This window comes from Labrus bergylta, chromosome 9 (genome assembly GCF_963930695.1).
Source record: "Labrus bergylta chromosome 9, fLabBer1.1, whole genome shotgun sequence".
Taxonomy (NCBI): domain Eukaryota; kingdom Metazoa; phylum Chordata; class Actinopteri; order Labriformes; family Labridae; genus Labrus; species Labrus bergylta.
In genome coordinates, this window is record NC_089203.1 from 19161728 (window position 1) to 19182702 (window position 20975).

A 20975-nucleotide genomic window follows, 5' to 3' on the forward strand; every position below is an offset into this window, starting at 1 on the left:
TACAGTCTGTTCACATCTTATCTTTTCTTTCATCTTTTTGACTATATAAATTGTTTTTAAATGGATGATTTCACCTGTCATTCTGTAGATGATATTCAATAACCTACTGAAACATTTTCTAAAAAAAATAAATCTCTTGAATTCAGAGTGACAATGCAGTTTCATATGTTCAAAAGTACAAACTGGTGTGGGACTTCTGTGGTCAAGAACCACAATCAACCCCTCATATATACTGTCTACATTATAATCCTATAATTGTCCTTGCTGAGATGGATAATGAATCACAGTCAATCACTTTTTTTTAAATATACACATAAGTGTAGGCCTACTGTTTTTTTCACTGCTCTTAATACAACAGATATTCAAAGCCCAGAAAACACATCCCACAAAGGAGGATATTGGATATGGGTATGAGCCAACAGAAGAGAAATGACATCAAACCAATTAACTATAAATATCATGACGCACAAGAAGAAATCTGTTCAATGTAAAAATGATAATACTCACTGTGAAGAGCTCCTCCACAAGTTAGACAACCAAATGTGCTCTCGTGAAGAAGAAATAGGGTGGAATAATTCACTTGAAGTCACTCTGTAGCGTAGAGATGAGATTTATGTTTTTGTTCAAATCCCTCTTTTATTGTGTGTTTCGTTTTAAAGCATTGCATGAGGGTTGGGTCTATTTCACTACACGCTTTTGGGGACTTTAATCTACAGCAATGCATCATATTCTTTAACATCATCATGTGCTAATCATATCGCTGTAACAATAATTCAAGGACTCATATTTTTAGTACTCAAGTTTAACTTTCATGTCACAGAATGTACTAATCTTTGTGCTTAACTATGGTACTTAGGAACTTGGAAATATGCTGTGCCATTGAAGCAATCGAATAATAAACAGTAAAAGTTATGGCATCTTAATTTCATCTCAGTTCTTCACAGTTATGATTTCCCTTTTCAGCTACTTAATACGTCGACGTCACTTTATTTTAAATGGAAAATTTTGATTTTAATATTTGAAATGTGTCTGATTACTTAAATGATTAGTTATTTTTGCAGATTTCGATTCATAAAACAAAGATACACAAGTGGACCTTTCTCCAGAATGACAGTGTTTGGCATTTTGATCCTTAATTTGGAATGCAGGTGGAATTTGAAATGCGTGATACCTAAATGAAGGCAACCACAGTAGTTCTACTCCGTGGTTACTTCTATTAAGTCCGAATCTAGTTCCTTTTGTCCCTGTGTAAGTGATTTTCCTGCGAAGACCTCTGCAGTGTTTACCTCTGCTGCCGTGGAGCCTTCCAACACTTGAGGGATTAATGCATCTGGTGTCTTTCACCAATTATCGTCATGAATACGTTCCTTCACAGCCTCATCCCTGGGGTAATACTCCAGATGAGAGCATACTAATGTGATGTGAACAGGACCTTTATATGCGTCCTTTGTTCCTCTTTGTTTCACCTGTCCTGCCCCTTTAAGATTAGACAGTTCAATCTAGGCGTGTTTCCTTGCTGCCATTGACTAAAACCGAGGGCTGGCATCCTGCGGGGAAAAAAAAGCACATCAAACAGCTTTACATGCTTGCCTCCATACAGGCGAATATTTCCTCATTTTTAACAGGATTTTTTTTGTTTTGTTTTGCTTTGTAATGTCCACGTAGGCTACAGCAGCGTGGTCACCGTCTACTATCTGGAGCAGCACGACTGTACTATCATTTATGATTTATTATCGAGATGATATGAATTTCAGTCGGTCATGGTCCGCTCTCCTGATCCAACAGCCACGGCTGCATTTCCAGGCTTCCGATGGTGAACATCTGCCGCAAGCGTTTGGATGAATTGCTTTTCTTTTGCAGTATTTTACTACCTGTGTGAGGGAAGGTTGAGGTTGTAGGGAAAGCTTGGGATCCTTCGTCGTAGTGGGATTGACATGCTGCAGTAAAGACGGAAAAGTGGAATTTATAAAACAATATGGATGAGGAAGCATTGATGATGTGAGTGCGACTCTCCAGAATGAAAAAGGAAAATGCTTGACAGTCGCCGCCTTGTGCAGCAGTCTTTCACATTTCGGTGTTACTCGCTTGTTTTGTTTTTTCCCCCAAATGGACTGTGCCACATTGTCTGAACCGCATCTTTAAGAGCACAAGATCCCCTCAAACCCACCAGGTTATTGTGTGAACAGATTTACAGTAGAGCAGCTCATATCAACCCAAGGAAGAAGGACCGATCCTTCCGAGCAGACAGGGCACCATGTCTGCGGTGATGATAACACGGAAGGTGCGGAAATGGGAGAAGCTCCCGGGTAAGAACACTTTCTGCTGTGATGGTCGAGTGATGATGGCCCGGCAGAAAGGAGTCTTCTACCTGACCCTCTTCCTCATCGTCGGGACCTGCGCCCTCTTCTTCGCCTTCGAGTAAGTAGGCTACACCTTCCTCCCTGTGGCTTCTAACGACCCTCACACACATGAGGAAAATTGCTATTTTCCTCCAGGAAGTGTCTCTTCTAGGACACTTTTGACTCTTCCTTATTCATAAATGCATAATATTCCTCCAGCAGCTCGTATTTAGTGGGCTAGTTACCTTAACCAAGGTGACGAAGATTGGTCGGTTAGTTAATTGGAAAAACTAGTTAGAAGGTGAGTTGTCAGTCAGGTTTTATTTTCCCAATTTAAAATTCTAAATACATTTCTATTTCCTTTGTATTATGTGACTTAAAAGAATTACATTTCTGTTTCTGGCCAATGAATATTTGACTCTTTGAACTTAAGATGTGATAGGCCTGCATTTAGTTTTTTTTGAACTCTTACTGTTTATTAATCAATAGGCTAATTAGTGCAACCCTAATAATTTGGGATTTTTTTGGGGGCTGAAAATAATGATGGTTTATTCTGAATGAAGCAACACATAAAAGCAGATTATACCTTCCCTGAACCTAGGTCGTGTGTTAAAAAAATCTATTTTTATAAAACCAAATTCATTACTATCATACAAAACAAGGATATAATCATGTTTATTTTTGTATTAAGACAATTGTCAGTCTGGCTCAAATAGATTCTTATTTAATCACAAGAGGTTTTAGATGGTATTGGTTGTTTTGGAGCTTCTAAAAGTTACTTAAAGGTATAGTGAGTTGATGCATATAGTCTCGTGCTTGGCCTTCATTTGTAACAATCAAGAGGTTCTGTTATGATAAGCTCTCACAGACACTTTGTGGATCCACCTTTTTTTTGTTGCTCAGGTTTGAGTCGCTGTCCGTGAAAAGGTTTATGATTGACCACATACTGAGGTGTTTAATAGTTAATAACCCATAGCTGTCCTGCTTTCCCCCGTGCTCCAAGAAAGGAAGGCTTTCTTTTTTTCTGTAGTCTCAGCGTTTCTGTCCCAACCAGTCACTACTCAGACAGCCCAGTGGACTCATTAGCTCTGCAAACACACTGCCCGCATGTACACCCAAGTCTTGTCAGCACAGGCTTGTTTTTAAAATGAAGTACGTGACTCTGAATGATGATCATAAAGCACTGCTGGTTCTCTTTTTAGATCACATTCATTCTCTGTTTGTCTCTTTTCTTGCCTTACAAATCCGGGAGAATGATATTTAGCTGAAAACCCTGCCCTGTAAAACTGTAACCTTTCATAACTGTGGGTGTATTCAGCAGCTACCAAGCCAAATGGATTGGTGGCATGGCAGAGAAGAGAGAAGGAGCTGCTGTCACATCTTGCCATGCCCTTCCTCTCACTGTCCTCTCTGCACTTTAATGGCCTCCAGCTTTCCCTTTTACAACGGACAGGAGCAGCTGTTGTCCGAGATGATACTGCTCACAGTGGACATCCAGAGCCCAGAGGAGGCATTGTGGTGACTAATGGCTGAAGAGTTGTTAGCATGCCATGTTCATATTACAGCAGAACATAATTATCTCTCGTGGGGTGGATATTAACGTGGAGATTGGACCCTGACTGTGTGGGGATAAATTTCAAACTCGCTATTATGAGGCAAACTCCATATCTGATTGAAACCTCTGACAGAGTAATAGCTTGCTGTGAAAAGGCTCTGAGGTTTACTACATTCAAGCCACCCATTCCCAGCTACATGCATCAGCATTGGAACAATAAGCCTTTCTTGCTATTAGTATACTTGCAGTTAGGTTTATCAGCTTATTAAATGGGTTCTTTCTATTTTTTTTCTATATAAAAAAGCGCTAATGAGGTTTTTCATTCAAATGTTGTTTTGCCCATGAGCATTGGAATCAACACAGAAATACTCATCATCATGCAAAACAAACAAAAACAGCAAACTGTACAAAGGGATGTTGGGCTGAGATGCAAGTCTGGAACCGCTCAGTGATATTTGATCTCCATGGGGCTTCACAAAGGGATGCATACTTTAATGCTTTTGATGCTACAGCCAATCAGTGCAAAGAATAAAACAACATAGTGTGTCTATAGGCTAGGTAGCTATACTTCTGTTATCCAGATCATATTGAATATGGCTTTTAATTCACGCTTGGTATGACATGATTAACAGCCAACACTTAGGATTGTTATATAAACTGTTGATGGGAAACATAAATCTCCACATTATCTGAAGTTATATTGGTTGTTTCCAAAAATGCATCAAGCTGCCCCGAAAAAAATGTGATATGATTAAACAACAACAATGCTGATGACGTCGCCGGGGTTAGCCAAACCTTAACTCTGTCCCCGCCCCAACTTTGCTTGGCGTGGCTCGAATCAGAAAGTGTTGGCATGCTAACACAGTTAACTCAAAAGTATCATCCAACCAGCATGTGAGCATTGTCCTCTTTAGCATTCAAGTGTGATTCAGTTAGATTTGAGATTTTTACCGCCGCACATAGCTGTTAGCATCATGTCTAAGCAAAAATCACCGAGTGCCTTGTTTGACTCATTATGTGCTAAAGATGAGAGAAACCAGTTATGAGACTTTAAACTATCAGGTCATTACTCATTATGATTCTGTCGATGAACTACTTCTACTCAGTTGACCAATTGCCACAGCTCTTCCTATGTTTTATACCAGCTTTCCAACATTGTGTTGTGGCCATAACTGATCAAAAACTCAATTTGTAACAGGCTTTACATTGATTTAAACTGTACTTCAGTCTACTGCACACACAAAGCATTCACAGCACTGCAGAGTTAAAATCATATTCTTTAGCAGTAAAGCTCTTTTGTGTAAGCTAGCTAAGGTGTGACTTGCAGGTGCTCATTCTGTTATTATTAACACGTAGATTCCCTGTATAAGAGGATTGGATCCTTGCATGCTGTGGTGTTATTGGGGAGAACAGAGAGGGCAGTGTCTTGGCGTGGGTTGGCTCATAACCAGAGCCAGCCGAGCAGACATCTCACTTTTACCACCAGCCACCACAGGCCCCCTGTGCAGGGAGACGTCTCTGTGCTTTAATTTGGGCTAAATTTGGGAAATGAGCAGCTGAATACATAATTGGAGAGACCCATTAGGAACAGCTAAACAGATTATTCACTGCAGAGGTGTGCCGGTATGTTTTATCCTTTAGAGGCGGAATCATTTTAAGGACTTTATGTCTTTTTTCTTCTGATGCTTTTGTACAAGATGCATACAATGCTTCAGTTGTCCCTTTGCCTAAAATGCGCAAATGGCTTCCTCACAGTTTGAGGTTCAACGCTTCTGTTCCTGTTTCTATATGCTTGCGTAAATGTGTGCGTGTCGTGCGTGCTTATGTGCATGTACGTAGCCACCTATGGAGCTTGGATGACAGAGAAAAAGAAACCGGACACAAGGACAGTATGCCATCTTGTCTGTCCACTGCAGGATGCTGGGCTGCGAGGCCAGAGAAGCATATGTCGCTGTAACGGCCCTGACTCTTCCTCTCTTCCTGTATGTGTGTGTGCGTGTGTGTGTGCGTGTGTGTTTCCATTTACTTCCTTGCATATGCTGCAGGAATCGAGGCGTTTAGTGACTGCCCATCCTTGACTCTGTAAAATGTGAAGGTGTAATAAGTTTAAGTGCAGGGCCGAGCTTGTGGAGCGAGCAGCTGCAGCCAGAGGAGATCTTGTAACCGACCCCTGAGTCTCCCTCAGCATCTGACCCCACCCTGTCTCCCTGTTAGCCAATCAGGAAGAAGCTGCCCTGGCTAAATGAGCAATAACATGATTTATATCCTGCTCAGAGTGGATGCACCATTAGCAGTGACAGTGATACGCTCGCTTTGTTCTCTGGAAGCTTCTCTGACTGGAGGAGAGGGCTGCTTTTTATTTGCCCACACTTTGTGTCGTCCTCATATTTTCCACGTTTTTCCACTTTTCACATCTGTGGTGTAGAAAACAAGATGTCTCTTCATCACTAGAATTGTTGCATCATGTGACAAAAATTAAATCATCAAATGTATGATTATTCTTCATTTCACTTAGTACATATTCTGTGATGCAACATCAGTAATCCTAGCTTTAATCCCTGTAAGAGGAGCGTGGCCCTGGCCTCTGTGTCTCCTCTCTCTCATATGGTATTTAAGTGTTGCATAACAAGGAGGACTGATTTAAATCACACAACAGATTGCACCCTCTGAAGCTTTAGGGTAACCTTCTTTGAAACTTCCTCTTTCATTGGATTTCAAAGAGTTTAAAAGGATGTGTTCCGGTCAGATGTTTGTAGTCCAGAGAGAAGTCTAAACTAGACAGCTTCTTATGTTTCTTACACTATCACATTTGAGGTTACAGAGTTGAATGTTTCATTTTCTGGAGACAAAAATTCTAAAAACCTGATATAATATATGATTAAAAAAAAAAACATAAAACGCTGTTTGACAACACATAGTGCTGGGGTATAGAGGTGTCAGGCTATGCAGGCTGGTCTCCAGCCATCAGCTCTTTTGTATCCAAAACTGAAGATACATTATTTACCCACCTTACATGTTGAACATCTAATGAACTATACAGTTGTATATCAGCTTTATACTAAAAATGGGATAAAAATAATTAGATAATTTAATGCAATAACTGAACAAAATGTGCAGTTCTTCAACCATAAACGTCACAGAATGAATATCCACCTCTCATTCCTGGTATTTAAATAAACCGTACAGTACAGATTTTTTCATGTTCTACACAGATCCTTTAAAGTTGAACCTAACACCCCCCCCCCCCCCCCCCCCCACCCGTCTAATCCTTACTACTAATGCAGCACAGATAAAAGTGTCCCTCTCTCTAAATGTGAAACAGTGGCTGTGACTGATGGTCACCAAAGGCCAAGAATAGGTTGTCAATTTATCAGAACGGTGACGATCCTCAGGCTAGCAGCTGTTACTGTGGAACTGTTCTTAAAGAGTCTTTTAACCATCGGGATAAATGTGGAGGTTGTTTGATAGAACATTTTGTAAAACTTGTTAAAACTATATTCCGTCGCTGTATGTGATGACTTATTTTTAATGACAGAACTTTTTGACAGTCACGTTTCTATTTAACGATATATCTAATAAAATGAATCATTTTGGAGGACGATGTTTGTACTGATGTTAAACCTGTTTGTTTGAGCAGGGTATTTCAATAAATGCACTGATAATTAAATCATTATTCTCTGTGATCAAAAGGATATTGGTCAGTTATGGCTAACTGATCTGAGAACAGTTTTAACTGGACATGTTTTAAAACTGTGTTGATCATGCAAGAGACTGAATATTTTTCTCTGATGGTTAAAGAATACTTGAAGGTTTCTTGAAGCCCTTTTGGAGTGTTGCTTTGTGTTGTTCAATGACCATTTGGACTTTTGAAGATTGTCAGGAAAAACAGGTTCTTTCCTGCGTTACTTTGTGATGTAAATTGACAAGAGGCACAAACTGGAGTGGCCGACAATTGTGGAAAAGGGCAAAAGCTGTCTGAGATTTGTGCTGCAGACTTAAAAAGCCACTTTGAAAACGTTATCTAGCGAGCTTTGTGACACAGACCAGAGAGGGCAGGTGGAGTTTGTGAGCCTTTGTTTCTTGCCCGTGCCCTAGAAAGAGGCAGAGTCACAGTCTCCAGATGTGAGTATGACAGAGGGGCTGTGTCTGTGTCCTACTGTGGATCCATCTGCACAGCAAGTGCATCATTTATTTGTAGAATGATTCATGCAGATCTGCAACAGCTTACAACTGTTAAGTATTAATAAAGGAAGGGCTGGAAATGTTCAACAAAGCTGAAAATGTCATGAGTCACTGTGGGGTGACAGGGTGACTTATTAATCCTTGGTACAGGAGGGGTTTCTTTTTGGTGTAAGGTGTAAGTAAATTTAAGTCAGGGATGTTTCTTTTTTTTTAAAAAAGCTTCTCATCGCTCAGCTCGTGTCGTGTTGAGCTTAGAGGGGAAATCCTCTGGATGAAAGTCTGCAGCAGACACACCCTAATGCATATAAAGCCAACACACACACACACACACACACACACACACACACACACACACACACACACACACACACACACACACACACACAAGAGCTGGGAGGAAGTTTAAAAGGCAAGGCACCTGATATCATAAAATAATGATTTTCTTTTCTTTTCTAAGAACTCGGCCTGTTGGACACTTTTTAATGACTTTATTACTGGCCCATTATGTAAATAAATTAGAGTATAGCTTATGGAAAATCTCCTGGTTTGAATACAAAGTATGAGCTGTTTGGGGGTAACCATGGAAACATGCTTAGTTGAGCTATGTTTAAGATTTTGTTTAGCTTAAATAACCAAAAGTATTTTATTTATTTTAAGTAACTGTCCATGAAGTCAACAATTTCATCTTTTTTATTTCATGAAAACCTCCTTTTAAAAAAAAAATGTTAGGTCCTACATTACCCACAATGCAACTCAAGCTATGCTGTGTTGAATAGATGATTGATATGAATTCCTACATACACTTAGCTACCCCACCATGTTCATTGTTGGGAGCCTCAAAGGAGAAGCAGGAAGTTGATTAAGAAAGAAGGAGAACGTGTAGGTGGCATGTGGGTGTCATTTGTTGGTCTGATTGATCAGCTCGCTGATGAAAACATTTTCCCCACATGGACACAGGCTTTGATTAAGTCCAGTTTCTGTGGTGACTGATGAGCACTCAGCGTCACTGAGCCGGCACCACCCTGCTCCTCAGCAGCACAGGAAACAGTCACGTCCAGGAAGGACGTGGGGGCTTGATGGGAAGCGATGATAGAGTGTGCCTCGAATACCTACCAGTCATCATTACTGGAATTACGCTTCATCGACGGATCGCCTCCCTTCAGTCTGAATCCAGCGGCTGCTCTCTGGGCTAACAAATGAGCCAAACAACTTCACAGGCCCGCTCCGGTGGAAATCTCTATTGATCTGATCTCTGCTCCCAGTTTCCATTAGTGTGAAAAAAGACTCTGCAGGGAAACTGGTCAGGCCAGTCCAGCAGGTGGTGTGTGTGCGTGTGCGTGTGTGTGTGTGTTTGTGTGTCATGTGTGTTGTCATCAGTGCTCAGGTATGCAGATGTCCCTGGTTTATCCACTGTACGCAGCCATAAACAGGTGAACTTTGTTCTCTGTCATGTTTGTGGTGACTGGCAGTTGTTTACTCAGTTACATCCCTTGCCTTTTAAACTTCCTCCCAGCTCTTTGTGTGTGTGTGTGTGTGTGTGTGTGTGTGTGTGTGTGTGTGTGTGTGTGAGGGTCTGTGTGTGTTAGTGTGTATGTTGAAAATGGAAGAAGACAAGACAAAACAATGGATTCCTCTGTATGATTAAATAACTACTTCTTTTGTCTGACCCACAGTTCAAAACTTAGAGATATTCAATTCAAAATAAACAAAACATGCAGAAGTTGAAAATCCTCGAAGATACTAACTTGAGAGCTCTGGTTCTTACTGGATGTCTCATTTTAAAAAAGATAATATTTTAGACGTACGTTGCAGGAGAACAGGCATTTGGACAGATAACGTCTATTTGTTTAGTCAGTTTTGTACTATGGAATCACAGAGATGGCTCTCAGGGTAAAACTCAAATCCTTACTTAACCAGAAGGAATAACAAAGTTACAAAAACATCAACAAGCATTAGAGCTTCTTTAAAGCAGTTTAGAGAACCCAAATAATTGATAACCTCATTTATGTAACAGTAGAGGCAGCTGATATTTGATACATATAAATGGTTCTAGTCATGGGTTGATATTTTCAGCACAGCTGCACCTTCTTATATTGTGCAGATAAATTATGTTTTCATTATTATTATTATTATTATTATGCAGCTAATATGTATATGTATTTGTCTATTTTTATGCCTGGTCATGTCCTGGGTAACAACACAAATGTCTTGTTTTGACAAAACCCCAAGATATAGTTTATCAGGATACTTTTCTGGAATAAAGGAATGCATTTGAACTACAGGAAACAAAGACCGTGAAGGATTTTTGCTTGAAAAAGAAATAAAAACATTTGCAGATTTACTTTTTGGCAAGCTTGATAAATTCCAGGTCTAATTCTGTGAAATACATTCAGTTTGCATCAACAAAAAGGGAATCATGTGTGGATGAAATGCAGCCCAAGGGTTTTAAAGAACGGATCCGTCTATTTAGAGGAAAGTTCTGAATATTTGTCTTTCTAAATATAGGTTGGAAAAATACAGACTTCAATCTTTATATAATACAGCAGAGAGTTTTGCCTGTTTTGTTTTCTATTTTTAACAACATGCAGTAATAAAGTTAGTCAAGTACAGGATGTGGAACAGTATGGCATCTTGCAGTCCTGTAGTGTAACATCAGTGTTGCATTATGAATATATGATCCTTGCCTCATGGGAGGGTGATGAAGCAGCCCAGTTTAACTATTAATAACAGCACATAGAAGTCTTTCTCTTTTTGGCTGCTCTGTTCTGTTGCAGTATTTCACTCTGCAGCTCACATCTGTTATCAGACTAAGCAGCAGGCCCCCTCTGGCTCTAATCTCGAACTGATCTATGCTAATTTCTCTTCCTTCTTCCAGAAGGTGAGGGGACGTTGTTCGTTCACGGTCATGACTTCGGCATGGTCCAGAGTAAGGGCAGCGCTCACAGTTCATGACCTTCTGCTATGGACAACAGTTTAGAGTATGTGTGTTGTCCTGTCGTGCCCTCTCTGCACATGCTCAGTTTAAGCGGGTGTTTCAGTGTGTGGCTTTCAAGAAAACACAAAGAAAGTTATTCATCGAGTATTTATTTTTGCTCTGACATCAAGGGCTGGACTTTTCTTAATTTCACTTTTCCTTACATTATAATTCAAGTCTTGTTTTGTCCAACCTTCAGTTAACATATATTCATATGATTTTTTTTTCTTGTGATGTAAAACAAATAATGGTTTAAATAAGCACACTGGAGAAGCTGAAAAGAAACTTTCTCAGCTATGAAATACAAATTGCTCATTTATTTTGCTTGTGAAGAATGAATCAAATTCAATTGCAGCTTTTGTTGATGACACAAAATGTTTCCCCTCACAAAGGCCAACAAAGAAAAGCAGACACAATTTTTATTTCACTGCCTGTCATCTTTATGAGAAACTTCTCTGGACTAATTTCCTTTTTTCAACAGGTGTCCATACCTGGCCATCCATCTGTCCCCTACCATCCCATTTTTTGCCGCCCTGCTCTTCCTCTTTGTCATCGCCATGCTTCTGAGGACGAGCTTCAGTGACCCTGGGGTGCTGCCTCGGGCTCTACCAGAAGAGGCCACGTTTATTGAGATGGAAATTGGTGAGTTACAGGGACAGTTTGCAGTTTGTCTTAAAATAAGTTTGTCTTCTTGTCTTCCTCTCAAAACTTTGCTTTATCTTTTTTTTCTTAAGTATTAAATGTGACCAAAATGTTTGGACCACAGGGAGCAGCTGTTAGTTCAAAATCTGTAATAGCCTATTCAGTGTTTCCCCTAGGTTTACAGCGTTGGGGGGGGGGGGACAAGCCGACATGCCGACACGGCGACACAACGACACAAACACTTGAAGGAATCTTTGTGTTCATGCGTTACTTTTAATGACAGCTGTCCTTTTCTATCGGAAAGGTATCCTTAAATGACTTCTTTCCCTGATTTCCGACTCTATCCATTATCCTATCCCTACAATAAAGGCACAAAAAGCCCAAGAATAAATCTTTAAAAAGATTTCGCCCCCCCCAATATAATGGTAGGGGAAACACTGGCCTATTCATATAACACTACTTGCTCACCGATATAATTTAAGTAAATTATTTGGAAAATAATTTGGTGAACAATGTAGAACATTTACAAGCAAATTAAGCGGCTATATCCCGCAGGAGTGGTGGAGACCAAAAATGGAGCTAAAAGGAAAGCAAATGCCCCAGCAGGACTCAAAATGTTCCATACCTGGATTTTTGCTGTCTTGGTAAATGAATGACAATATATACTGTCAAAAGAAGAAGTGGCTAAAGATAGACATTTTATAAAGAAATTATATAGAAATCAGACAGTGTAGGGCTATGAAATATTCATATTCTTCAGAAGTACTTCGAGGTTGTCCAGTTTAAAAAAGTCTCACTTTTTCTACAGTGATTGCAGTCCGCCTCCTCACCCTGAAGTGTGCATAGATATTAGACACTATCAGTAACTGATGATGTAACCAGGCTTCTTTATCTACATCAAGTTGAACATTGAGAGAACATGCTGTGACAGCTCCATTATGTTAGTTGTTGTGTTTTGTATGGAATAACAACCACAGACTGAATATTAGTCAGCTGAAGTGAAAGCATTCTGAAGACATAAATACTTCAGTATATATATGCACTTCAAGCAGGAAGCAGACAGACTCAGTGCTGTTTGTTTATTCATGTTTGTTGTGCTTTATGATGCTGAAGGTTTTGTGTGGATGCAGGAGCTCGGCCTGGCACATCATTACAAGAGCTTCTGTTGTCTCATTACATTGAACAAACTCTACCCTGCAGCATAATGATAACAAAGCCTTTGCAAACAAAAATGAACAACAAATATGGCATTGAGCTGTCCAAACCCTCTTTATCTGAAGGAATAAGCTTTTATCCCATCATTTCTGAGCTTAGGGCATCCTGACCCTCCCTGTCTGGGAGGGTGTCTGCTGTGTGTTCACCCTTTGTCTCTGTTAAAGATTCACTGTGTCCTTCAGCCATCACTCGTACTCTCTCTCCTCTCTGTGGGCCTGGGGGGGGGGGGACTGGTCTTGTCTCTGGACAGAGGGGTGGTGTAAAAGCGAGGCTGAGGCACTTTTCTCCTCAGAGGATGGGTTATCTGGCAGCCATGCAGCGCTTCTCTCATCATGACAGTGACTCACACATATACTGGATGACAGCAGGGGTCTTACCAGCATTATTCATGATGACCCTGGGGGAGGATGTACAAATCCTGCATGGAGTTTAAATTTAAAAATCTCACTGGAAATTATGAAAGCCCATGAGGCAAAAAAGCTGCAGCTATTATTATTTTTACAATATGCTGATCTTTTTACAAACCGATTAATTTGTCTTTTTATAGGCAATAATTGTTAAAAGTTCTCTTCACAAGTGATCAGAATCCAAATCTTCAAGTGATATATTATCAAACCAGCAGTCGTTAATCCACATATATTTAATTTAAATGATATCAAACAAAGAAAACAGGAAGGGAGCTGTTGAATGCGGACATGTGTGAAGATACATGACTGAATTTTGTCATGACAGAGAGAAAAACAGTCTTGTTTTGGCAGCTATTCTGGATTTCTGTGTTTTTTTTTTGTCGTCGTCTCATTTTACTGTGAAGGCTCCCTCTTTTAGATCACAGACCTCTGGAAGTGGTGTCGCTGTGTTTCCTTAAAAATAAACTAGGCAGCAGTTTCCCCCTCATACATAAATCAGTTTGTTTCTGTTTTTTAACGAATGGATACTTTGTTTTTTTCATAGACAAACATTGCATATCATTTTACATGTTATCATAAGTAAATCAAAGGGCACAAACAAATTCTGTTACAATTTATTCATGTTGGGATTTTAAAAAGACATCAACTGAAACCCTTCAGTACGACAATGCTTTCTTGCCAAACCGGTTGCTGCAAAGCATGTTTTATATTATTAGACACCAAAACTATTGATTTGGATATCTCTACCTTAGACAAAGTCAATCCTCTTGTGTCCTCTCCTTATGCTACGCTAAGATAACTTGACCTATAACCTCTCCAAGTCTCTAGATGTTTTTGGTCCTGTTTCACATTCAAGCATAAAAATTTTGCAAATTGTCCATGTTTACTATGATTTGGTTCAGAACTGGCCACCTAATGCCTCCAATGCTTATTTTCCGTCTTTATCCTTTCATTGGTTTATATGTTTTTTCATTTCACACTACAGAATATTCCCCTGAAATAGCAAAATATTCTCACCTAAATGCTAACACGCCCATGTGAAGAATATGCACCGCAGCAGCTTAAATGTAGCACTTGGTTTAACAACTTCCATCCCACACTTGCAGCTTTAACAAAGTATGTTTTTTTGAATGTGTTAGGCTAACTGTTTGCGATTATGAATGGTGTGGATGCGTGATCTGATTCTGAGGCCGAGGCAGGCATGTTGATGAAGCTCCTGCTGCCTCGATCCTCCGTCCCCCTCAGCATGTTAGACCGGTCCCGAGGGAGAATGCTAATACGAGTAGAAGCTTCCTCCTGGAATATATAATGCGACTAACACACAGAGCTTTGCTACCCGAGGGAGTGGCATCATTCCCTGTGAGTGATGACTCACTAATTTATCCTCCGCTGGTTTATCCTGAAAGCCACTAATCCTACGTTCTGTAGATTCATAATGCATTAATGCACAGAGCATTTTTTTCTCCTGTCAGACAAAATATTGTTTATGTCTGAAGATGTTTTTTATGGTTTACATACAAGCTTGTAAATGTGCAAAAACATTTCTTACTCTGACCACTTTATGCAGCCCAGATAATTAGATTTCCACAAACACCACATTTATTATCTTAATTTTGTCCCCAGAAAGTCTAATGAGCATGCTCCCTCTTTTTCCCGTCACCTCTACATTCATGCCTTCCCACTGCAGCAGGTTAATGGAAAGTTTCTCCCTAACAGCTGCTCTCCTCTGAGACTCCAGCCAGCACACACACAGCCTCTCCTGCACCATTAGCCAGCCGCTCTAACCTCTCGGCTCCTGCAGTGCAACATAATCACAAAGATCTGGACTGACAGCAAATGTGAATATATGAGGATATAACTGCAAGGCAGAAACCAAAGTTACGGCTGCGCAGTACTGTCATTTCAGTGTTTGGAAGCTAAGCTGATTGCCAAACAGAGCAGGACTCTGCAATGTAACGTTTCTGATTAAAAAAAAAAAGATATTTACAGCTCATCAGTGATCCCATATAAATCAAGAGTTATCAATACCCTATTGAGCCAATGTTTGTTCACTGACACCCTCATGGGTCAGGTGCATAGATTTGTGGGACATTTTTCTCTTTCCTTGTCACTGACGCTCACATTTTTACACTGCCTGAAAAAAATATAGAGCTGGCAAAGTCACTATTCTGACCCTCAATATCGTGTAATGGAATAAGGCTTGGATAAACTGTGCCTGCTGTAAAGCTAACAATGTTTAAAATGTGTGAAAATAATGTCGGATGCGTTGTTTTCCCAATGTGAGATCTTATTTTAGTGTTGTTAAGTTGGATTGGAATTTAACGACACCTTTTTTTTTGAGGAATTTCCAGAGTGATCAGGACTGCCAACACCTTCTAATGAATGTTATTTGTTCCCACAGAGGCCGCCAATGGGAATGTCCCCGCAGGGCAAAGACCGCCGCCTCGAATCCGCAACGTTCAGATCAACAACCAGATCGTCAAACTGAAGTACTGCTACACGTGCAAGATCTTCCGACCACCCCGAGCATCTCACTGCAGCATCTGCGACAACTGTGTTGGTAAGACGTCTCCTATTATCTGATGTTCAAACACGAGCTTTACGACGTGACAGGACGGCTCATTGAAGCCGGTTTGTTTCAGCTTTCAGGAATAGAAAGGTGAGTGTGGAAAAATAGCTTGCTGACTGTGATGATTTTCTTTTATTAAAGCCTGGATCTAAATGACCTCCCAACATGCATTTGTCACAGTGATTAAATCATAAAAAAAATCACAGCTTTATAAATACATGTTGGACCAAGAAGACAGGAGGCAAAGAAAATAAATACTGAACAAATCAGACAAAAAAAACCTCACAGTTGTTTTATGAAACCTGCTTTATAATTTGACAGTGGTGAAGTATGCGTGTGTGTGTGTTTGTGTGTGAGCGCATGTATGTGTGGAAACTGTGTGTGTCTATGTGTGTGTGTGTGTATGTGTGTCATCTGTCAGCCCTGCAGACTAACAGTGATTTGGCTTCTGATGATTGAGGAAAGCATCTGAGCAGAGCGTAGACTCAAGAGATATGAGAGGAGACAGTGGAGGCTCAGTGAAGGAATAAACGCTCAGTCATTGTGAACACTGGTTCATCTGTGTCCACCTGCTGTAGACACATGCACACACAGGCACGCACGCACACACATGCACACACATGCACACACACACACACACAGTCCATACATGACACGGCAGCACGCCTCAGTCCCTGTTTTACTGCAGTCATATCTGTTCCTGCTCATCTTGACGTCTTCTATAGAGGTTAAAGTCCTGCACAGAATAAGCTGCATAAGAAAAAAAACACCAAAGTCATCTTGCTGATTTTATTTGTTTATGCCTGAGGCCTTTCAGGTTTATATACTATGAGATTACTAACGTACAAAAGAATTTAAGTAAAAAAAAAAATATATATTTGGCTCTGTGCAGAGTTACTGAACACATTTAGTTATATTTTTTCAGTGATGCAGAAGGTAATTAGAGCATTTTAGTTTTAATATCATGAGCATAGAGAAAAAAAAATGTTCTCCATACTGTACAAATAAGACATGTAGTCTGTATCAATGCTAGCAGCTCTGTCAGACTGTACTTTGCGTTGCTTTGAGCTCCATGTTAATGTTAGCATTGTTACATGATGGAAATGACAACACTGAATTTTAGCCGGTTCCATTTTTACAGGTCACTGTCTTAGTTCAGCATGTTTACTTCTGCAAGGTAGCACTGAACAACGTCATTGTTTATACAAGTTTATGTAGCTATAGAGGTCGTTCACTGGTTGTTTAGTTAAGGCATGTATGTGATATAGTCAGTGGCAGCTGCCGACCTCTCCATGATCCCAGCTGGCAATAACTGCATAAACACTTGTTCACTAGTAGACCTTGTCTTCCTGAATAGTTTTTAGGGAGTTCCATACTCTTGACCAAAAGTGTATGTGAACGCTCTCAAAACTGAAAATCAGGACTGAAACTTTTCTTTGTCAGAGAAAGTGATCCATGGACCTCTTTATGTCTCACACATGTGTCTCATTGTTTACTGTAAACTGTTGTGAAAGTCCATCCAGGGAGCGCAGCGTCATGTATCCTGTTGTCCTCCTGACCCTTGACTGCATTCAGCTGAATCGCCTCCAAATAACAGAAAATGAGAGGCAAAGATGAAGTGATCACTATGTTTAGACTGCAGGTTTACAGAAGCTGATGCACAAAGCTATTTCTGCCTATAAGCCTGCATCTGAGGCCTTTTTTATTTTTAACTCGCGTTTGATTTCTGAAAGTCTCTTTTCTATAAAAAAAAAAGTTTGTATGCAGCCTCTGTTCATTTGTAAACAGAGATGTTTCCTTTACTCTCCAGATCGTTTCGATCACCACTGTCCATGGGTGGGCAACTGCGTGGGCAAGAGGAACTACCGATACTTCTACCTGTTCACCACGTCGCTTTCCCTGCTCACCATTTACATCTTCACCTTCGACATCGTCCACGTTGTCATGCGTGAGTATCCTGACGGTCTGATCTCAAGGAACAGACATGTGCAACGTGCAGAATGATACATGATGAGTTTAAAGAATGTGGAAAAGCAGGAAGAACGACCTGTGTTACAGACCCACTTGCAGCTTCTTGTGTGAATGTGCTGAAACTACGACCTTGTTCAGACCAGGCTTTTCCTGGAGCATGACATGACATTCAACAGGAACAGACAACATGACATGATTCCTCTTTTATCCTCGTCTCTCCTGCTTCCTTGTTCAACAAAATACACTCAGTAAGAAGACGAGGAAACAGGAGTGTTTCTAGTCAGGATAATTAGCTCTTGTCTTGTTATCTTAATACTTAAGTAAAGTGTGGAAAAATTTGCATTTTCATTTGAGAAAAATGAATAATGAAGCAGTAGGATTTCTAGACAGTGTGTCCTTCTCAACTCTCCTCTGTGTTGCTCCTTTCACAGGTTCGGTGGATAATGGCTTTCTGAACACTTTGAAGGAAACACCTGGAACATATCCTTTTAAGCTCTGACCGCAGTATACATCATGTGAGCCAGATTTCCTAAAATAGAAAACATTAAAAAAATCTAGTTTCTTTTAAGGCATAACAGGCAGGCTATGATTCTTCCTAAACCTCTCCATGAACAGCGATTTCCGTTTTTAATAGCAGCCTAGCCTCTGCTCACAGTATACCTGTCAAGCTTTGGATTTGATCACATGATGAAGAAGTGTCCTTATTTAGCCTTTTGGAAAACAAGAACAAAAGTGCAAAAGTGTAATAAATAATTTATGCAAGCTGTTCTGTGCTAAAGCTAGATGCAGTATTTAACATGTACAGCAATGAGTATACAGCAACAGTATTAACCTCGTGTTACTTTGAAGACCAACATGCTCTACCTTCATTAGCTTGAGGGGTTTTATGGTACAAAACAAGCTGTTCAAAACCAGCAGAAGCATTTTGTATTTCATGGAGACAAATATGTCCTCTCTGTGTCCTATATTTCCCAGCTCAATAACGTGTCGCACTAGGGATCATTTTAAAGGTTTTTCAGTACTCGGCAAGGTTTTGTTGTCAAAATATTAAGTGCATTTTTCTAACAGCTCACAGATTTTTTTTTATAGTCCTCAAAACCTACCTTTCTTACTGTAATTTTATGGACAATACATATCTCCACAGTTCCATGACCATTTTTTTTTTTTTACCGTTCACGCTACATTTGAAACGTCCATTTCCCTGTTTATGAATTACATAATGGAAGATGTTCCTGTCTACTTTTATTGTTAAAGCTAACATCAGCATTGTGTGAAACGTATGCTAGTTGTTTGTTTATATCATTAAGGCTGCGAACTTCGACCTCTTGACCTTTTTAATATAAATGTAGTCTCCGTCACTGTCATGAACTATATTGCAGCATTATCTGCCATTTTGCGTTTATCTTCTATCCACTGGTTCATCAGTGACAATGTGTCATGTCAAAATCCTCTGTTGCTGTTTTCTTAACTCGTGTCCACTGTACTGGAGGTGTTGGTGTGTTTCTTCACTCTGTGGTCGGTGGTGGGTCTGACCGGCTTCCACACCTACCTGATCTCCCTCAACCAGACCACCAATGAGGACGTAAGTACATCTTTCTGCATGTTCCCTAAACATGCTCTATCGTGCGACCGTGCACAACAGAGAGAGTTTCTGGAGGTAATGGAGTTATGGTTATGGAGGCAACATTACCATGCTTTATTTAATTGTGCGAACAGGGGCCTGAATGGGGAACATTGCTAGTAGTGATATAGAGCCATTTACAGCCACTGAGGTCTATCAAGCAATATTGCAGCTTGCTAAAAAATAAGGCAAGTGGCTCAGATCAGATCACTGCAGAGCTTCTAGAGTTTGCGAGCACAAATGTTGCTATTCTTCTTGATATTTGTTTTACTGGTCTAATGACTCCCGGCCTGCCACCAGACTCTGTGTTATCCATTACTGCGGTGCCTGTCATCAAGGACAACACTGGCAAGGTTGGGAGCCTAGATCATTATTGGCCTATTGCTCTAGCAAGTGAGTGGTATCTAAGGTCCTAAAGATATTTCTTATAGTTTAGTTATCTGAATATATCAGTACCACTGATAACCAGTGTGGCTTTAAAGCTAAACATGGTAATGATCGTTGTATTTGTGCCTTGAAAGAAGCTGTTGAGCTCTATAGAAGGAACAGTTCCCTATATGATACATTGACGCCTCAAAGGCCTTTGACCGTGTCAACCATCAAAAGCTGTTTATGTAACTAAGTAAAAAGGGGTTCCTTAAAATATTGTATGGCTTCTGGCTTACTGGTAACAACTGAGTGGTTGCAAAACTGGTTGTGTGTTGGGTAACAATTCAATCAATCATCTTATGTATGCTGATGATATGGCAAATTTCCCCCCCTAGCAGTTTCTGGGTGTCAGCAGCTGAATAATTGTTCTATGAAGGAACATATGACGTGCAATACAATGCTAAAAAGAGTGCTATGTTGATATTTAGAACAAAAGGGGACAAGGACCAAGTTTTACCTGTCAGGGCAGGTGCTTAGTGTCAGCAGCAAAAAAAATATTTAGAGACTTCAATACGGATCAGAAAGGTTATTTTACTATGAGATATCTGACGTGCATTAGAGTTGAAATAAAACAACTGTTAAACACATTAAGTTCTATTTTTTAAGATGACGATGACGGTGCAGAATATTATATGCTCAGGCCAATATGTCAAGATAAAGCTCCTTATAGTACTGCACTGCTCTTCATACTGCCCCCCTGTGGGCCAGGTATAAAAGGGCAAGCTTACAAAAGCTTCAATTTGCTTGCAATGACTCCATGAGGATACTATAATAAAAAAAGATAGACTATTGCAAGTGAAGTATTTTATAATGAAGGAGTTAACACTGTTCATGCTCTTATAAGAAACATGATGTACAAATTGTCTTCCAATTGAAGGATTGTCAGAACTCCATTATTATGTTTCTGTGTGATTCCCGTCATCCCTGTGGAGACACTGGAACAGCTGTCTGATATCATATTGGTGTTTGTTTGTCTTTTAACCTTGTTTGTCTTTATCTAGTTTGGAAAAAAATATGTTTTCCGATGGACTCTTGAGTCAGTCAATAAAGATGATGATGATGATGATGTAG

The 20975-nt window shown here is 40.0% G+C and overlaps 1 protein-coding gene across 1 annotated transcript in view; it reads left to right on the top strand.

Moving 5' to 3' along the window:
- The first annotated feature begins 1524 nt into the window (after positions 1-1524).
- The window catches only part of zdhhc9 (zinc finger DHHC-type palmitoyltransferase 9), a 28627-nt gene continuing 9176 nt past the window's right edge, over positions 1525-20975 (top strand). Inside the window, exons 1-6 of the mRNA XM_020645403.3 lie at positions 1525-2418; positions 11532-11692; positions 15716-15874; positions 17694-17831; positions 18286-18334; positions 19334-19436. Coding sequence (XP_020501059.1) covers positions 2255-2418; positions 11532-11692; positions 15716-15874; positions 17694-17831; positions 18286-18334; positions 19334-19436 — 774 coding nt within the window. The 5' untranslated portion in view covers positions 1525-2254. The remainder of the gene's footprint in view (positions 2419-11531; positions 11693-15715; positions 15875-17693; positions 17832-18285; positions 18335-19333; positions 19437-20975) is intronic.